Consider the following 13,505-nt stretch of genomic DNA (forward strand, 5'->3'; position numbering starts at 1 on the left):
AGCTAACCTGAAAGGCTTGATATGTAGGAATAAAAGAAAAATCTTTTGCAGCAACAACACTCACTATATTCCATAATCAAGAAACTTTTCCACTTGGAGAAGTCAATTTTCCTCACAGAAGCCTTCACGCTCTCTATCTGGATTTCCTGGATTTGCGGGTGCTTAAACTTGGAAACAATGTTCTCGTAACAGTAGTTTAAAATATGATACAACTCACTTTCACTTCAAACTGCCTTTCACTTTCAGGTTGAACTTCTCTAACTCAGCACCCTTGCGACCCGATTGGTGCCAAATGAGAGAATTTGCCCAACCACAGGAGGTCAATATTGTCTAACTCTGGTAGCATTACCAACACTTCCACTGGTTACTGGGCTCTGAAAGGACATTTTCAGGAAAATTTCAGCTGAACAGCCACAGAACACTGAGAGCCCAGACTGGTGGCTAGAAACATACTTTATGAGACCACAGAAAACTCAGCCACACCCCCAATAACTTATCATCCAGCTAACTAAAATTATATCAGAGTACAGATTTTGCTGTCCAAGAGTGTGCTGGATTAGAGTAGTTCAACCTGTACTGTTATTTATAATCTTGCTAAAATTTTAAGCCACTTCCCCCCCCCCGACTCAAAGTAGCTCCAGAAGATTACTTTGAAATTATACTCACAGGCTGTACCTACAGGTGCCACTTCTTCCAGAAGCGGTATGGTAATGAGCCATTAGGAAGATGCTAATGAGGCGCAGATGTAAATTTCCCATGCCTCACTAGCATATAGGCACGTGGCTCAGAGTCCAGAAGAAGCTCTTCCAGACTCCAAAATACACATGCAGACTTGCAGCCCACAGAGATCTTCTGGAAGGAAACTCTCCTTCCAGAAGCCCCCCTTCCTCAAAATTTTGGGGCATCTGGGCAAAGGGGAGGGTGCTGGAGACTGGGACATAGAGCTCTAGCTCACAGTACTATGGGGCAATCTGCCTTGGAGCCAGTGCTATGTGCTTCATCAGCTGAAGAAGGTCCCTTGCTACCTTCAAAAGCATCCAGCGTCAAAGAGAGGTCCAGGTCCTCTTCTAGGACTTCCCATCCCATGGAGTTCAGCAACACCAACTCCCTGGCCATGAACTGTGGACTGGAGGTGACAGTGCCTTCCTGTCCTTCAGGTGCCCCACCAAAGGACGCAGCAACAGACAGTGACTGATGGCCTGCATGGCTCGAGATTGACACCTGGCCACCTTATGCAGCACCAGAGATCATCTTGCAGGCTGGGGAGCAGTGCTGTTGCTCTTTTCGGCCTTCTTTACGAGGTGCCCATGTATCCTGCACTAAAGCCCAGTGCACTTTGCACAGAGCCTGGAACACTGTGCACTGAAGATGGCGCTGAGCCTGGCACTGGGGGTCGAAGTGCTGATTCCACAAGGCGTTTCAAGCACTAATCTTGTTCTTTTTTCAGTTTGATGCTTCAAATTCCTGCAAGTACTGTACTTATCAGCTAAGTGTCCTTCCCTACAGCATATGAGACAAGCTGTATGCAGATCCCCTCTGGGCATACTCTTGTCACAAATGACACAGTTCTTGAACCCCCACTGAATTCCCAGGGATGGGGAGGAACTGGGCCAAAAAACACAAAAAAAATAAGAAAACGGTGTGTCTGTGTCTGCCAGGAGTGGAGTGCGGGGTTTGGAGGAGGGCAACACTCCTAACAACAACCAACTAACAACAAGAACTAACCATAAAGAAGGGGTAAGGGGGGAAAAATGCAAGTAGGGTTGTCTTGCAGAGTTAGAGAAAAGGTGCACCAAAGACTGCCAGTGACGGGAAGAAGGAACTGAGGGGGCAGAGGGCAGGCCGAGCGCAGCGAGGCACCACTCTAAAAGGGGCTCCACAGCCAGCTCAAGAGGCATGACTGGGGGAGAAATGCTCTGACAATCGTGCATGCACAACACTTGTTAGAAAGCACATGAGTTGTGTGGTGGTGGGGGAAATACTATTACTTTAAGTAATTGCTCAACAGGCAACCCACTGAACTCCCTGCCAGAGGATTTTGTAAAGACCAAGACTATAACAAAGTTCAAAAAAGAACCAGGTAGGCTCATGGAGGATTGGTATATTAATGGTTATTAGCCAGAACTGGCAGAGTTGGCATCCATAGCCTCTGTTTGCCAGAAGCTGAGATTGAGCAAAAAGGAATGGATCACTTCATTTCCTGTTCTCTTCATTCTCTCTGGGACATCTGGCATCGGCCACTTTCAGAAGACAGGATACTAGTAACAGTAAAGTAATTAAAGCGACTAAAGGCTAGCTCATGGGCTTTTACAGAAGCAGAACAGATAAAACAAGAATGCTCACAGATGGATGCTCAAATTAGTGCTGGGAAAATATGGAGAGACTGAGAACATAGGGTGAATGCACTAAACAGATCACCAAAAGCAGTAACCTGAACATGTTAGGTAATGACAAGCCCCTCTGAAAGTCAGGTTGTGTTGGTCTGGTTTCTCAATCTGCTGCTGTTTATCAGATTGACAGACAATGTTAGTAAGAAAATGTGAGAAGCTGCTAGATGCAGATGGCATAGCAATAAGGGCATCCTAAAAATACAACACACAGGAAATAGTAAACTAGTGGTATGATCAGCTGAGTAGACATGAGACGAAAACAATCATGACGACGGCTGAGGTCACGCAGGTCAGAAGACGTGCTACAAGGAAAAGGACATACAGATTAATGGAGTGAGACTAAATCAGATTGACCAGTTCAGGTACCTTGGCACTTGCATTATAAGAGACAATGAGCTTGAACATGAGATAAATTGCAGATTTGGGAGTGCTGGACAAGCACTGAATAAGACTGCACACCACTACACAGGACAAGTGTTTACCACTTAGACTAAAAGCCAAAATGTATGCTGCAATCGTGTGCAATGTTATACTGTGCAGACACCTAGGTGATACAGGAATGGTAGTTCAAAATTTTCCATGTGCTTGAGATGAGGCACCTCTGCACCGTAAGAAGAGTTACATAAGTAAACTTGAAAGTGAAAAAGTGTTAAGATGAAAGACAGAAGTCCATGACTTGGGAGATAAAATCCAGGAAGCGTGATTGTGCTGGTTTAGATAGAGAGAGAGAATGGAGGAAGTGGAGCTGAGAAGGATACCATGGAAAGAGAGGATGGTAGGAACAAGACCACAAAAAAAGATGAAGAAGCCATGGATGGATTGCATCAAAGAATCTGGGAAAGAGATGAAAGTTGGGGTCATCTCAGCCAGAGGCTTGAACAGGGACATGACACCAATTGATGGGATAATGGAAAGAAGATCTGGAGCACAGGGAAGGCACTTAACATGAGAGGTGGAAAGCTGATTTAAGCTTTAAGTATTTTCTTCTTTAAATAAGTAGTAAAGGTGAATAGAAGAAAACAACAAGAACAAATGTTTATTTGTTTCGTAGTAACTGCGGCTTTTTGAGAAGTCATGGTGAGTGTGGATTCTCCTGTAGGTCCATATGGCCCTGTAATAACACAAGCTTGTAATCTTTTCTAAGTCACAGTATCCATCAGGGCAATGCAAGCATTGTCCTCAGTCCCAAGTGAGAAACATAAGGGAAGACTAGCCTCTGCACACCCTCAGCTGCCATCTGAAACCTGTGTCAGCTGTGGACTCTGTCCCCACTTTTTAGACTGCATGTCAAGGATCTGCACTGACTATAATTTCTCAAAGCAGCACAGTTTCTCTAGGATTAATTTACTTTCTTTTCAAGTTGTTCCTGTGAATCCCATTTTAGGTGGCTGAGAGGCAATATTTCTCAGCACAGCAAGAACAAGGAATACCAGCCACATCAGTTGTATAGAGATTGGAGCCCACAAGCATACAGACTTGTTTAACAAGGACAAAGATGCGCATAAGATGCATGTGACAGCAGGCCTGCATCAACGATAAAGAGAATGCCTCCAGGAAATCAGGATATATTTGAGCTAAGCAGGAGGTACCAGTCAAATTACGCAAAGTAAAACAGGACTGGTGAAAATATAAAACAGTTGAACCTCAGGATTCAGCTGACAGACGTGATTTTAAAGCGTGCTATGATAGCCTGAAGGTAGTCTATCAGGCACACATTAGTGGCTCTAAACCAATGTGTTCTGCTGATGGCATCATCCTGATCGCAGATAGTGCTAAAATCCTTGACTGCTGGGTTGAAGATTTTCACCAAGTATTAAACCAGACCTCAACTTTTGACAGCAGCATTCTTGGAGACAGTACTGTAAACCTGGGCTTGCAGGTGCTGGACCTGGGTCTCTCAGTTATGCTAATGTGGCCATCCTGCACTACCCTGACTTTTCAACTCCAGTATGTAGCTTGACCTGCATGACATGACTTGGACCTGCTTCACAGCAGGACTTGGGCTCTGATCCTCCAACAGGTCCTAACTGCTCAGTCAGACTGATTTGTGAATGGACAGAAAGGGGGCTTGGACTCCAAGATGAGTAAGAATCCAGGAATAGTGTGAAGAGTGGACACATTTAAAGATTATGTACTGAAATATATCCTTAGAGTTGTATCTTATGTATCTTAGGTCAGAGTACTACTTCATAAATTAAAGGTGCCACTATTTTCTTCTATAACTATACATTCTGTTTCCTCCACCTCAACATTTGTGAACTGCTCAGAGATAAGGAATTGCACAGACTTTGGTTGTGCTGGTATACCCGTGGCACTCACTGTACTTCCCATTCTCCACCACTTCTGCATACATTCCTTCAAGATCTCTCGGTGCTTGGAAGAGATCTGCAGTTGGAGGAATAGTGGGCTCAAGCTCACTCAAGAAAGGACTAGGGTGGCGTTAATAGGAAAGGGGAAATACGTTGAAGAACTTGCCAATATGGTGATATGTGCAGCCACAAGGGCTTCAGACCACTGTTGATTAAGAGGATGTAAAAACTCCAAGGCTTATTGAAGTCCTTGCGGCACTGCACATAGGTTGTCTTCATAATGAGGATTACCTTGCACTTTTGCCTAGACAGGAGACTTGGTCTCTCTTCTTCAGTAAAGCTTCAATTATAGTGATTCACCATACATAAGAATGGCCATGCTAGGTCAGACCAAAGGTCCATCCAGCCCAGTAGCCTGTCTGCCAACAGTGGCAGATGCTCCAGGGGGTGGGGTGGGGGAGACACAACACCACAGAAGACAATAATCAAGCGATTTGTCATCCTGCCATCTATCTCCAGGAGAATCCATCAATAGAGATACTCTGTTCATTGACCAGAATTACCATAATGCTTCAGGAAATGGTTGGATGCTTGGTATGAGTTACCATTAGCTGTGTAATTCATCTTTGGCACCCTCCAAAGTTAAATCCAAAGCAAGGATCTCAAGTCTTACTCCGATATTCGAAATAGCCAGAAGACTTCTCTTGCCACCAACATGATATAAGTCTAGATCATGTACCTAAGCATACCAAAGTCTCTATAGTCATTTTAATGCTAGCCCTTGGTAGTTGCATAAAAACAAAAATAGATGTTTATCCGTTAAAATCCCTGAAAAATGAAGAGAAAAAAAGGAATTCCCTATTGGCTAGGAAAGGTACAGTAAATAAAAGTTCATTCTCTGCTGTGCACTCTTACCATGTTGCTACAGCAGCACTATTTAAAAGGACCCAGGTTGGGCTACAGCAATGGTGGTAGCAGCATCAGCCCCGGGCCACCTTAAGTCTACCAGACCCCAATACAATTGCTCCCTCTGTGCCCTCTCCCGCCCCCAGGCAAGCCTGATCTCATTCCACTTCTGGAATCTATCATCATCATCATCATCAATAACTGTGGGCTCAGCACCCATTTGTGTCTGATGCCTCTCTCACTATTTCCTTGCATCTTTCCCAGTCCAGTGCAGAGTAGCTTAGTTTCTGTAGACTAGCTCCATACCAATCTACTGTATCTACCCATTCTCTCTGGGGTCTGCTTCTTCTATTCGAACTGTCCATTATGACGAACATGAGGGTCTTGACTTCTCTCTTGTTGTTCGTTCTACAGATATGCTCAAATAGTTACAGCTTCTGTTGTATAACCTTCTGCAGTAGGTTCTCTTTCAGCTGTATCTTCTTGTATAAATTCCTCATTGGTGACATTCTGCATCCTATAACAACTCCTCTTGAACACTTATACCCGTCTCTTTGAATCCTTCATTATTACCCGTCTCACAATTGTACAACCTGCTGCTGAATACACACGTTTTTCAAGACACTCATCTTCGTTCCTAAGCTAATGGCTTTGCTTTTCCAGATCTTATCCATGGCCTTCAAACTCGCTCTGGCTTTCACTATTCTAGTCGCTATTTCCTTCTCACAATCTAGATCATACATCATGTTGCTCCCCAGATACGTGAACTTCTTTATGTTCTCTAGTTCAATCCAGCCTACACTGATCTTCCTTCCTACTTCCTTACCTCCAAATACTGCTACCTTCGTTTTATTGCTGTTCGTAATCAGTCTGTACTGCTTCCCTTCCTCATTTAACATGTACCATTCTCACCAGCTTCTCTTCATCCTCCCTGATGATAGCTATATCATCTGTGAACTTCATGCTGTTAATTTTCATCTCGTGCATCAATATCCCTTCTACCTCTTCCTTGATGAATGGATCCAGGACAGTAGTGCCCCATTTACAGTAGCAAGACTATGGATGTATGTCCACAGCACATTAAAATCAACAGGACTGAAAGCAATAAACAGATTTATTGGTTTCAGCAAAGGGGTTTATTTGCTGTCCACTAAACATCAGCAGGACTACTTCTGTATCATCTTCTGATCCAAAGCCTGAACAGTAAAGAACAATGAGGTAATCTAATTTGGAGGGCCTGATGTTTGCTTTCCCTACACCGCAGGAGAAAAAAGTCCTAATAGCTGTTGGAGAGATGCTGTTTGTGAAGGGGATCTTCCACCTGGATGAATGAATACGCATTTCTTTCTTTTCAGGCAAGGCGATAGTTGTACTAACCATACAAGACATTTTTTCCATCTGTTTTTCTTGTGCTTCTGATGGATTTGCCCTTTAAGCCTAACGATTGGTGTAGGGGAGAGGGAAGGAGAAAGCACAGTGCAATGAAAAGCAAAAAAAAAAAGCCTCCAGCCTCTACACATTAAGGGTTAAAACACACAAGCGTATTAGTTTTGAACAAGTTATTATGTTTAAAAAAAGAAAGACACCACTACACAAAATCTGAAGAAAGAACAAGAGCAGCAAAATTCCTCAAAAGAAGTACCAAGAGGCCTATCCTTCATGATTGGCATGACTGGTTCTGCTTCTGGTTCATTAGATTAGAAATGAAACTTTCTACTATAAACGATTAACATGGTGGAGAACTTTGTCATATTCACAATGCTAGCCACCAGATGGAACTGATTTGTAGAACCCTGTATACTACTGGTGGATAGCTACTTCATATCTGTGAACCACTTTCGTGAATATTTTCATACCCTCTACAGCTGTTTAAAAGAAGAAAAAAATATACTTTGTAAATACATTCCCATTATCTTTTCTTCACAGTTGTGTCTGGGGACTCACTATTCCTCCCTGAGTCACTCATAAGCAATCATCTTTCCACCAACAGATAACTTAATAGGACTCCTTTCAGAAAAAGTCAATTTTAACTCTTAATGGTTTTGTACCTACCCAATGTACAACTGGGCTCCATCCACCACACTCAGACCAGGATTGCCCAGTGCCCATCAACCAAGAAATTAAAATTTCACTCAAGACACTATTGGCTTACACAGCAAAGCTGGTTATACGTGGTTTCCTCTATGCAAACTCATGGACACATCATATGAAAGGTAATTTTGCAGAATTAGATTAAATGGATCCATATGGATTGACTTCTAATTGAGTGAGCTGAACTACATCATCAGCCTGCATCAGAGTCCTTCCAAAAGATGTTATAAATCAGGATGTCCTTCACCAACCTACCTTTAAAAGTATGTGAAATTTTAAAGAAAGAGAAAAAAAAATCACCTCCATACCCTACTTCAGCATGCTAAAGAAAATGACTTTCATTTCACAACACAAAAGGCTCTCTACTTTTCACAGATATACATCATTCTGTAGTAAACGAGTTTTTTTTTTTTTGTTTGTTTTTTTTTTAAATCACTACTTGGAACATGCAGGAATTGATATTATGTTTACTCCCACAATGCCGTGACAAATGGCATAGTCTTACCTGGCACTGATTAATGGCTGAATGGTTACCATGGAACGGAGACTGTCTTTCTTTATCCCGATGATGCCTGCTGCTGTGTTTACTTCTCTGCAACTGCTGACGCAATTTTGCAATCTGACAGAGGAAAGAATAAGTCTCAGATTTCCCTTCAAATATTCAACTACGGACATCAATTTTACTATACAGATTATCATAAAAAAGCTGCCATGTCACTAATTATGAAAATCTACTTAATATACTGTTAAGTCAGCTACCTTCATTTTTCTGTGAAGATCTGCATGTATGCCTAGTTCTCATATCCCAGCATGACAGCTCTGAAAATGATTCACCTGGAAACGAGTGAGATGTGCTGCCTCTATCTGTATTTCAGTAAGCGATTCAAACACACATCATATGCCTGGAGCCTACGAAAACACCACTTAGCAGTCTGCACATGCGCCGTGGGCTGCACCACGGTCATGCTCAAGGAAATAAATGATGCAGCAAGCTGTCTTCAGTTACAGGGACGTAACCTTGTTTTCTTCTTCTTCCAGCGGTAGTCCCTATTGTATTCCACTGAGGGAGATTACCAAGCAGTACCTGTATGGGAGGATGGTGTGGGGAGACCATGGGCTGGAAAAAGGATGCGTCGTTCAAACGTGGTTCAGAGCATGCGGATTCCATTGCAGAATCGTGCCCTAGAGCAGAGGTCACGGAAAAGGCGTGCACTCCACAAGGGCACAGTTCATGTTACTCCTGACACAATTCTGTACCACGGTGCACGTGCGGGATGCATGTCATTCCTCCCCACAACTGCCCCGCTGGGCCTGGAGGTTTTTTTGCTTCCCAATAGGAAAAATTACTGCTGATAGATAAGCTGCAAGCGCGGTCATAGGCCCCTTCCTTGCATTGCTGGTGTGAGGTAGAGGTGAAGACCACCTGACTTGTGACACTTATTCCTACACTAGCGTCAACAATTAGCCTAGACTGGGGTGGTGTTGGACGAATAAATTTCCTCTTCCCCTGTGCAGAGGAGTGATCAGGAATGGTTCAGAAACCTCCCCTGGTTGCAGGAAGCTCCACACCTTCCCCTCACTTCATGTCCCCATTGCTCCTCAGTCACAAACCAAGGCAGGGCATGGCAATATTGCATGGGTGGCTGCTTCACCATCTGTCCAACCCCTTTGCATCTGGCTTTTCCTATACCCAGACTCCCCCTGCTAAGCCTCATCCCTCTGGACCTCATACTCCTCCTAAGCCTTACCCCTTCTGCACCAGATCCCCACTGCCCACCAACCCCTATCCCTCCTCCCAGACCACACCCTTGTTGAGTGCCCACATTGAAGCTCACAGCTCAACAATCCTCCCTGCATTTGGACCCTGCCAATGAGGCCCCCCCGCACCCAGATGCCCCACTCTCTCCACTGAATCCCAGCCAGTGGCACCCAGACCCCTACTCCACCAAGCCTGGATTGGCTACGTATTGGCTCTGTAGCGTGCAACACTATTGGAGATGGCACAGCAAGTTGAGGGGCTATTGGCAACATGCCCTTCCTTGGAACAGTTAATCCTGCGAAGGCAGGTGGGCTGACTTATGCCTGCAACTCGATTTCTTCTCTCTCCTGGCAGATGGTGCCCGGACCAAAACGTGCTCACCCTGCCAGTCATTGGCACTGCAGGTAGGAATCTCGCCAGAGACTGTTCTCTCTTCAACTGTTCTTCAGGAGCAGATGTTTCCTCTTCTTCAGTTTTCTGGAGGAGAAGGTACTTGTTCTATCCAAGGAGGAAGAGATTCTCAAATCTCCCAATTGGGTTGTTCCTGAGATGGTTGGCGATGACACAAAACAATTCTTATGAAGAAATCTGAGAAGTCAGAGATCACAGTCTTTCTCACTCCAGATTTAAGACTGCTGCAATGAGAGCATTTCGGAGGAACGTGCTCCTCCCTTAAGCAGAAGATGGACTGTGACTGTCTGTCAGAGACACGCATTGCACTCTTACAAAAAGTGTATTTTTTTGAATCCAGGAGAGTTTCAGTCATGAAACAACAAAACAGAGGAAAATCTGCTGGGGAGGTATGGGTTTGGGTTCTCCCCCTCCCTTTTTTTTTTGGGAGTTTAACTGGTTAAAAATGGAAGCCTAGATTGACAGTGAACTAATTGAACTACTGAGGACCAAACTTAACAAATAACTTATTTTCTAGATGATTTTGTGATACTGCCATTGGAGCACCATCTGCAGTTGGAGATGGTTCTGAAGGACCGGAGGGCTTTGGTATGAGCAAGCACTAGCTGAAATCACCAATGGCACCACAAGATTGCTGCTACACATGCAAGTCCCAACTAGGCACTGCTGCAGAAAAATCTTCAATCCGAGTCACAAGGACTGACAACCGAAGTGGAACACCTCCAGGGACAACACTCAAAGCTGCAGCTCTGGTTTGGACCACGTGGCAGTGAGAAGTAACTGGAGACACTGATAGTTACCCCTTATCACCTTCAAGCCAGGCCATCACGAGGCACCAGAAAAATAACCCTCAGTGGAATACAATAATTGGATTACTACTCAAAGATGACTTAAGTTTGATGGGAATACTACCACCACAAGAATGTAAGAACTCCAAACCATTTGAATTGCTTTCTTAGCTAACAGACACTACCCTAATTTCTTGCTGCTTTCTCTACCCACTTCGTTAAGTATTGGTATCCTGCACTGTGCTCCTATTAGTTTAAAAAAAAACACAAAAACGTGCCTTGGCCATGCAAGAGATTAGACATTCTATATTTCTGTTTTCCCCCACCGTCAGTCTTTAAATGGCAAGACTAAACAAAAGTTTGCACTTTCTTCAAAGTAATAATATATGCAGGCAACAAGCCTGACACAGCTTTATTCCAAACAATAACTTTCTTGACCTCCTTGAGTTGGTCTGTGCTGCCCCAGGATGCTGAACGCTTGTGAGATCCTTTCTTCTTTTCTAAATATTCTTCAGCCCAGGCACTCTCTGTCTGTAACAATAAGATTAAATTAGCAGCTTACAAAGGGTATGCTTATTCTTGCCAAAAACAAAGGAAAAAATAAATTAGAGGCAAATAAGACAATAGGACAGCATGGTTTTCTGGATTCAGACACTTCTGGAAAGCATAAGTCACTGAAAGGGAGCCCTCCCGCCTGGGGAGGGACGCATGTGTAGAGCAATGCACAGTACTCCCACGGCTCTGAGTGTTTTACTGCTCAAAGAGCCATATGCAGCTCCAGCACACATACCCCCTGGTGCTCTGTATGGGAGCCGGAAGCATTGATGGTGGGGGGCACTCCAAAAATTCATTAAGTGCTCAAGTGCTGAACTCTTCTGACTTCAGTAGAGAAGGTGCAGAGTTTGGGATGAAGGTTGGGTGAACAAGGGAACTTGGGGTAGGGCACTGGGGTACAGGAGGAGGTGGGGAGACTCAGGGTAGGGCATTTGGGTGAAGGAAGGCAATGTGACCTCAGTGAGGCGTGTAGAAGGGGATGCAGAGTGTGTGGGTTGTGAGCTGGAGCAGGGGTTTGGGGTGCAGGAGAGAGAGCAGAGTCTGTGAGGGAGTATGGATGTAGTAGAAGAGTCTGACATGGGCAAAGGGTACACAGACTGGGAGGGAGTTGTGACCAGGGGCAGGGCAGGAAGGGGTGCAGAGGGCTTTGGTTTTGACCTGGGGCAGGAGTGAAGAAGGGGGACCAGGGGTTTGGATTACAAGCAGGGACATGGGTTGAGGTTGAGAGTGGTGTGGAAGTTGCAGGCTCTGGTCAGGAGGTGTCACCCTTGGCAGCTCCCAGGCAGCAGCTCAGCGGGACCGTCAGCTACGCTCCCTGCGTGACATCACTCTACACACCGCTCAAAGGAGCCAACTGCTGGGGCCAGCATGAGAGTCTAGGAGGAGAAGGACCTCCACCTGCTGCCTGAACCCTCAAGCGTGGCCCAGGCAGGTCCCATTGGCTGTTTTCCAGCCAAAGGGAGCTGCAAGGATTGTGCTGAAAGTGGGAGCAGCGCATGGGGAACCCCCTTACATCCCACAAAGGGCATGGGCCTCACAGACACACCCACTACTCCAGCAACCAACCAACTCTGAGCAGTGTTGGGCATGGTAGGAGGGAGCCTGTGAACAGTCCCACTGGCTGTAGGAAATTGGCAGCTTAGAGGATCATAGTGGGACAGAAGGGGCCTGCAGGCCATATTTTGCCTGCCTCTGACCTAAGCTGTAAGGATTTTAGAGGTCAAAACCAATACTCAGACTTCACTAGCGCTCTCTGTGATACTGCTTACATGTTCTGCTAAATGCAAGTAACCAATAAGGCCTCCAGCTTTTAGTAGTAATCAAGTATTATAGAGAGAAAGCAGAATGCATCTATTGCGTGTCTTGACAAACCACGCTGTGTAAAAGTATTGGTTTTGAAGATGTATTGAACCAAGTGCACTCACAAGAGAAACATGCAAGAAAGCCTCATGCTTACGGAAAGTATAACTGGCTAGATGAAATAAAAATATGCATGTGAACAATAAGAGTAGTTTTTCATATACTACACTAAAACAAAAACCCTACATCTCTGTTGCAAGGGATACATGAGCTGAATCCACTCCAACCATGAAAAAATACATTTTTTTTGTGTCAACACTGACACCTAAATACCAGTTCCTACTCAATTACAGCACCTCAAAATACATCATGCTGTGAAAATATAGCCACCACTGAACCCCCACCCACAACAGTGTAGGCACTCCACAAGTGTATTTTCAAAGGGCTGTTATCTAAAGAAGTTTTAAGGGACGTGAAGTTTGGCAACCACAAAAGATAAAATCATGAATGGTGTGGAGAAAGTGAATACAGAGAAGTTATTTACTTGTTCCCATAATATAAGAACTAGAGGACACCAAATGAAATTAATGGGTAGCAGGTTCAAAACTAATAAAAGAAAGTTTTTCTTCACATAGCGCACGGTCAACCTGTGGAACTCCTTACCAGAGGACGCTGTGAAGGCCAGGACTCTAACAGAGTAAAGAGCTCGATAAATATTTGGAGGTTGGGTCCATAGATGTCTATTAGCAAGGGGTAAGGTATGGTGCCTAGCCTTTCGTCGAAGGTGGGAGATGGATAGCAGGAGACAAATGGCTTGACCATTGTCTTCGGTTCACCTCCTCTGGGGCACCTGGCACTGGCTACTGTCGGCAGACAGGATACTGGGCTAGATGGACCTTTGGTCTGACCCAGTATGGCCGTTCTTATGTTCTTATAAAATAGTATGTAAGCTTAGTAATGTTCCAAGTTACTTTCCAGCCTTGATTGAGTAGCAAAA

At 44.6% G+C, this 13,505-nt stretch overlaps 1 protein-coding gene across 1 annotated transcript in view; it reads right to left on the reverse strand.

The window, feature by feature from the left end:
- Positions 1-13,505, reverse strand: part of FAM117B (family with sequence similarity 117 member B) — a 55,892-nt gene that overhangs the window by 23,564 nt on the left and 18,823 nt on the right. Inside the window, exons 3-4 of the mRNA XM_075001857.1 lie at positions 11,093-11,185; positions 8,202-8,315 (exon numbers count right to left, since the gene is read on the reverse strand). Coding sequence (XP_074857958.1) covers positions 8,202-8,315; positions 11,093-11,185 — 207 coding nt within the window. The remainder of the gene's footprint in view (positions 1-8,201; positions 8,316-11,092; positions 11,186-13,505) is intronic.

Source organism: Carettochelys insculpta, chromosome 8, assembly GCF_033958435.1.
Source record: "Carettochelys insculpta isolate YL-2023 chromosome 8, ASM3395843v1, whole genome shotgun sequence".
NCBI classification, from domain to species: Eukaryota; Metazoa; Chordata; order Testudines; family Carettochelyidae; genus Carettochelys; species Carettochelys insculpta.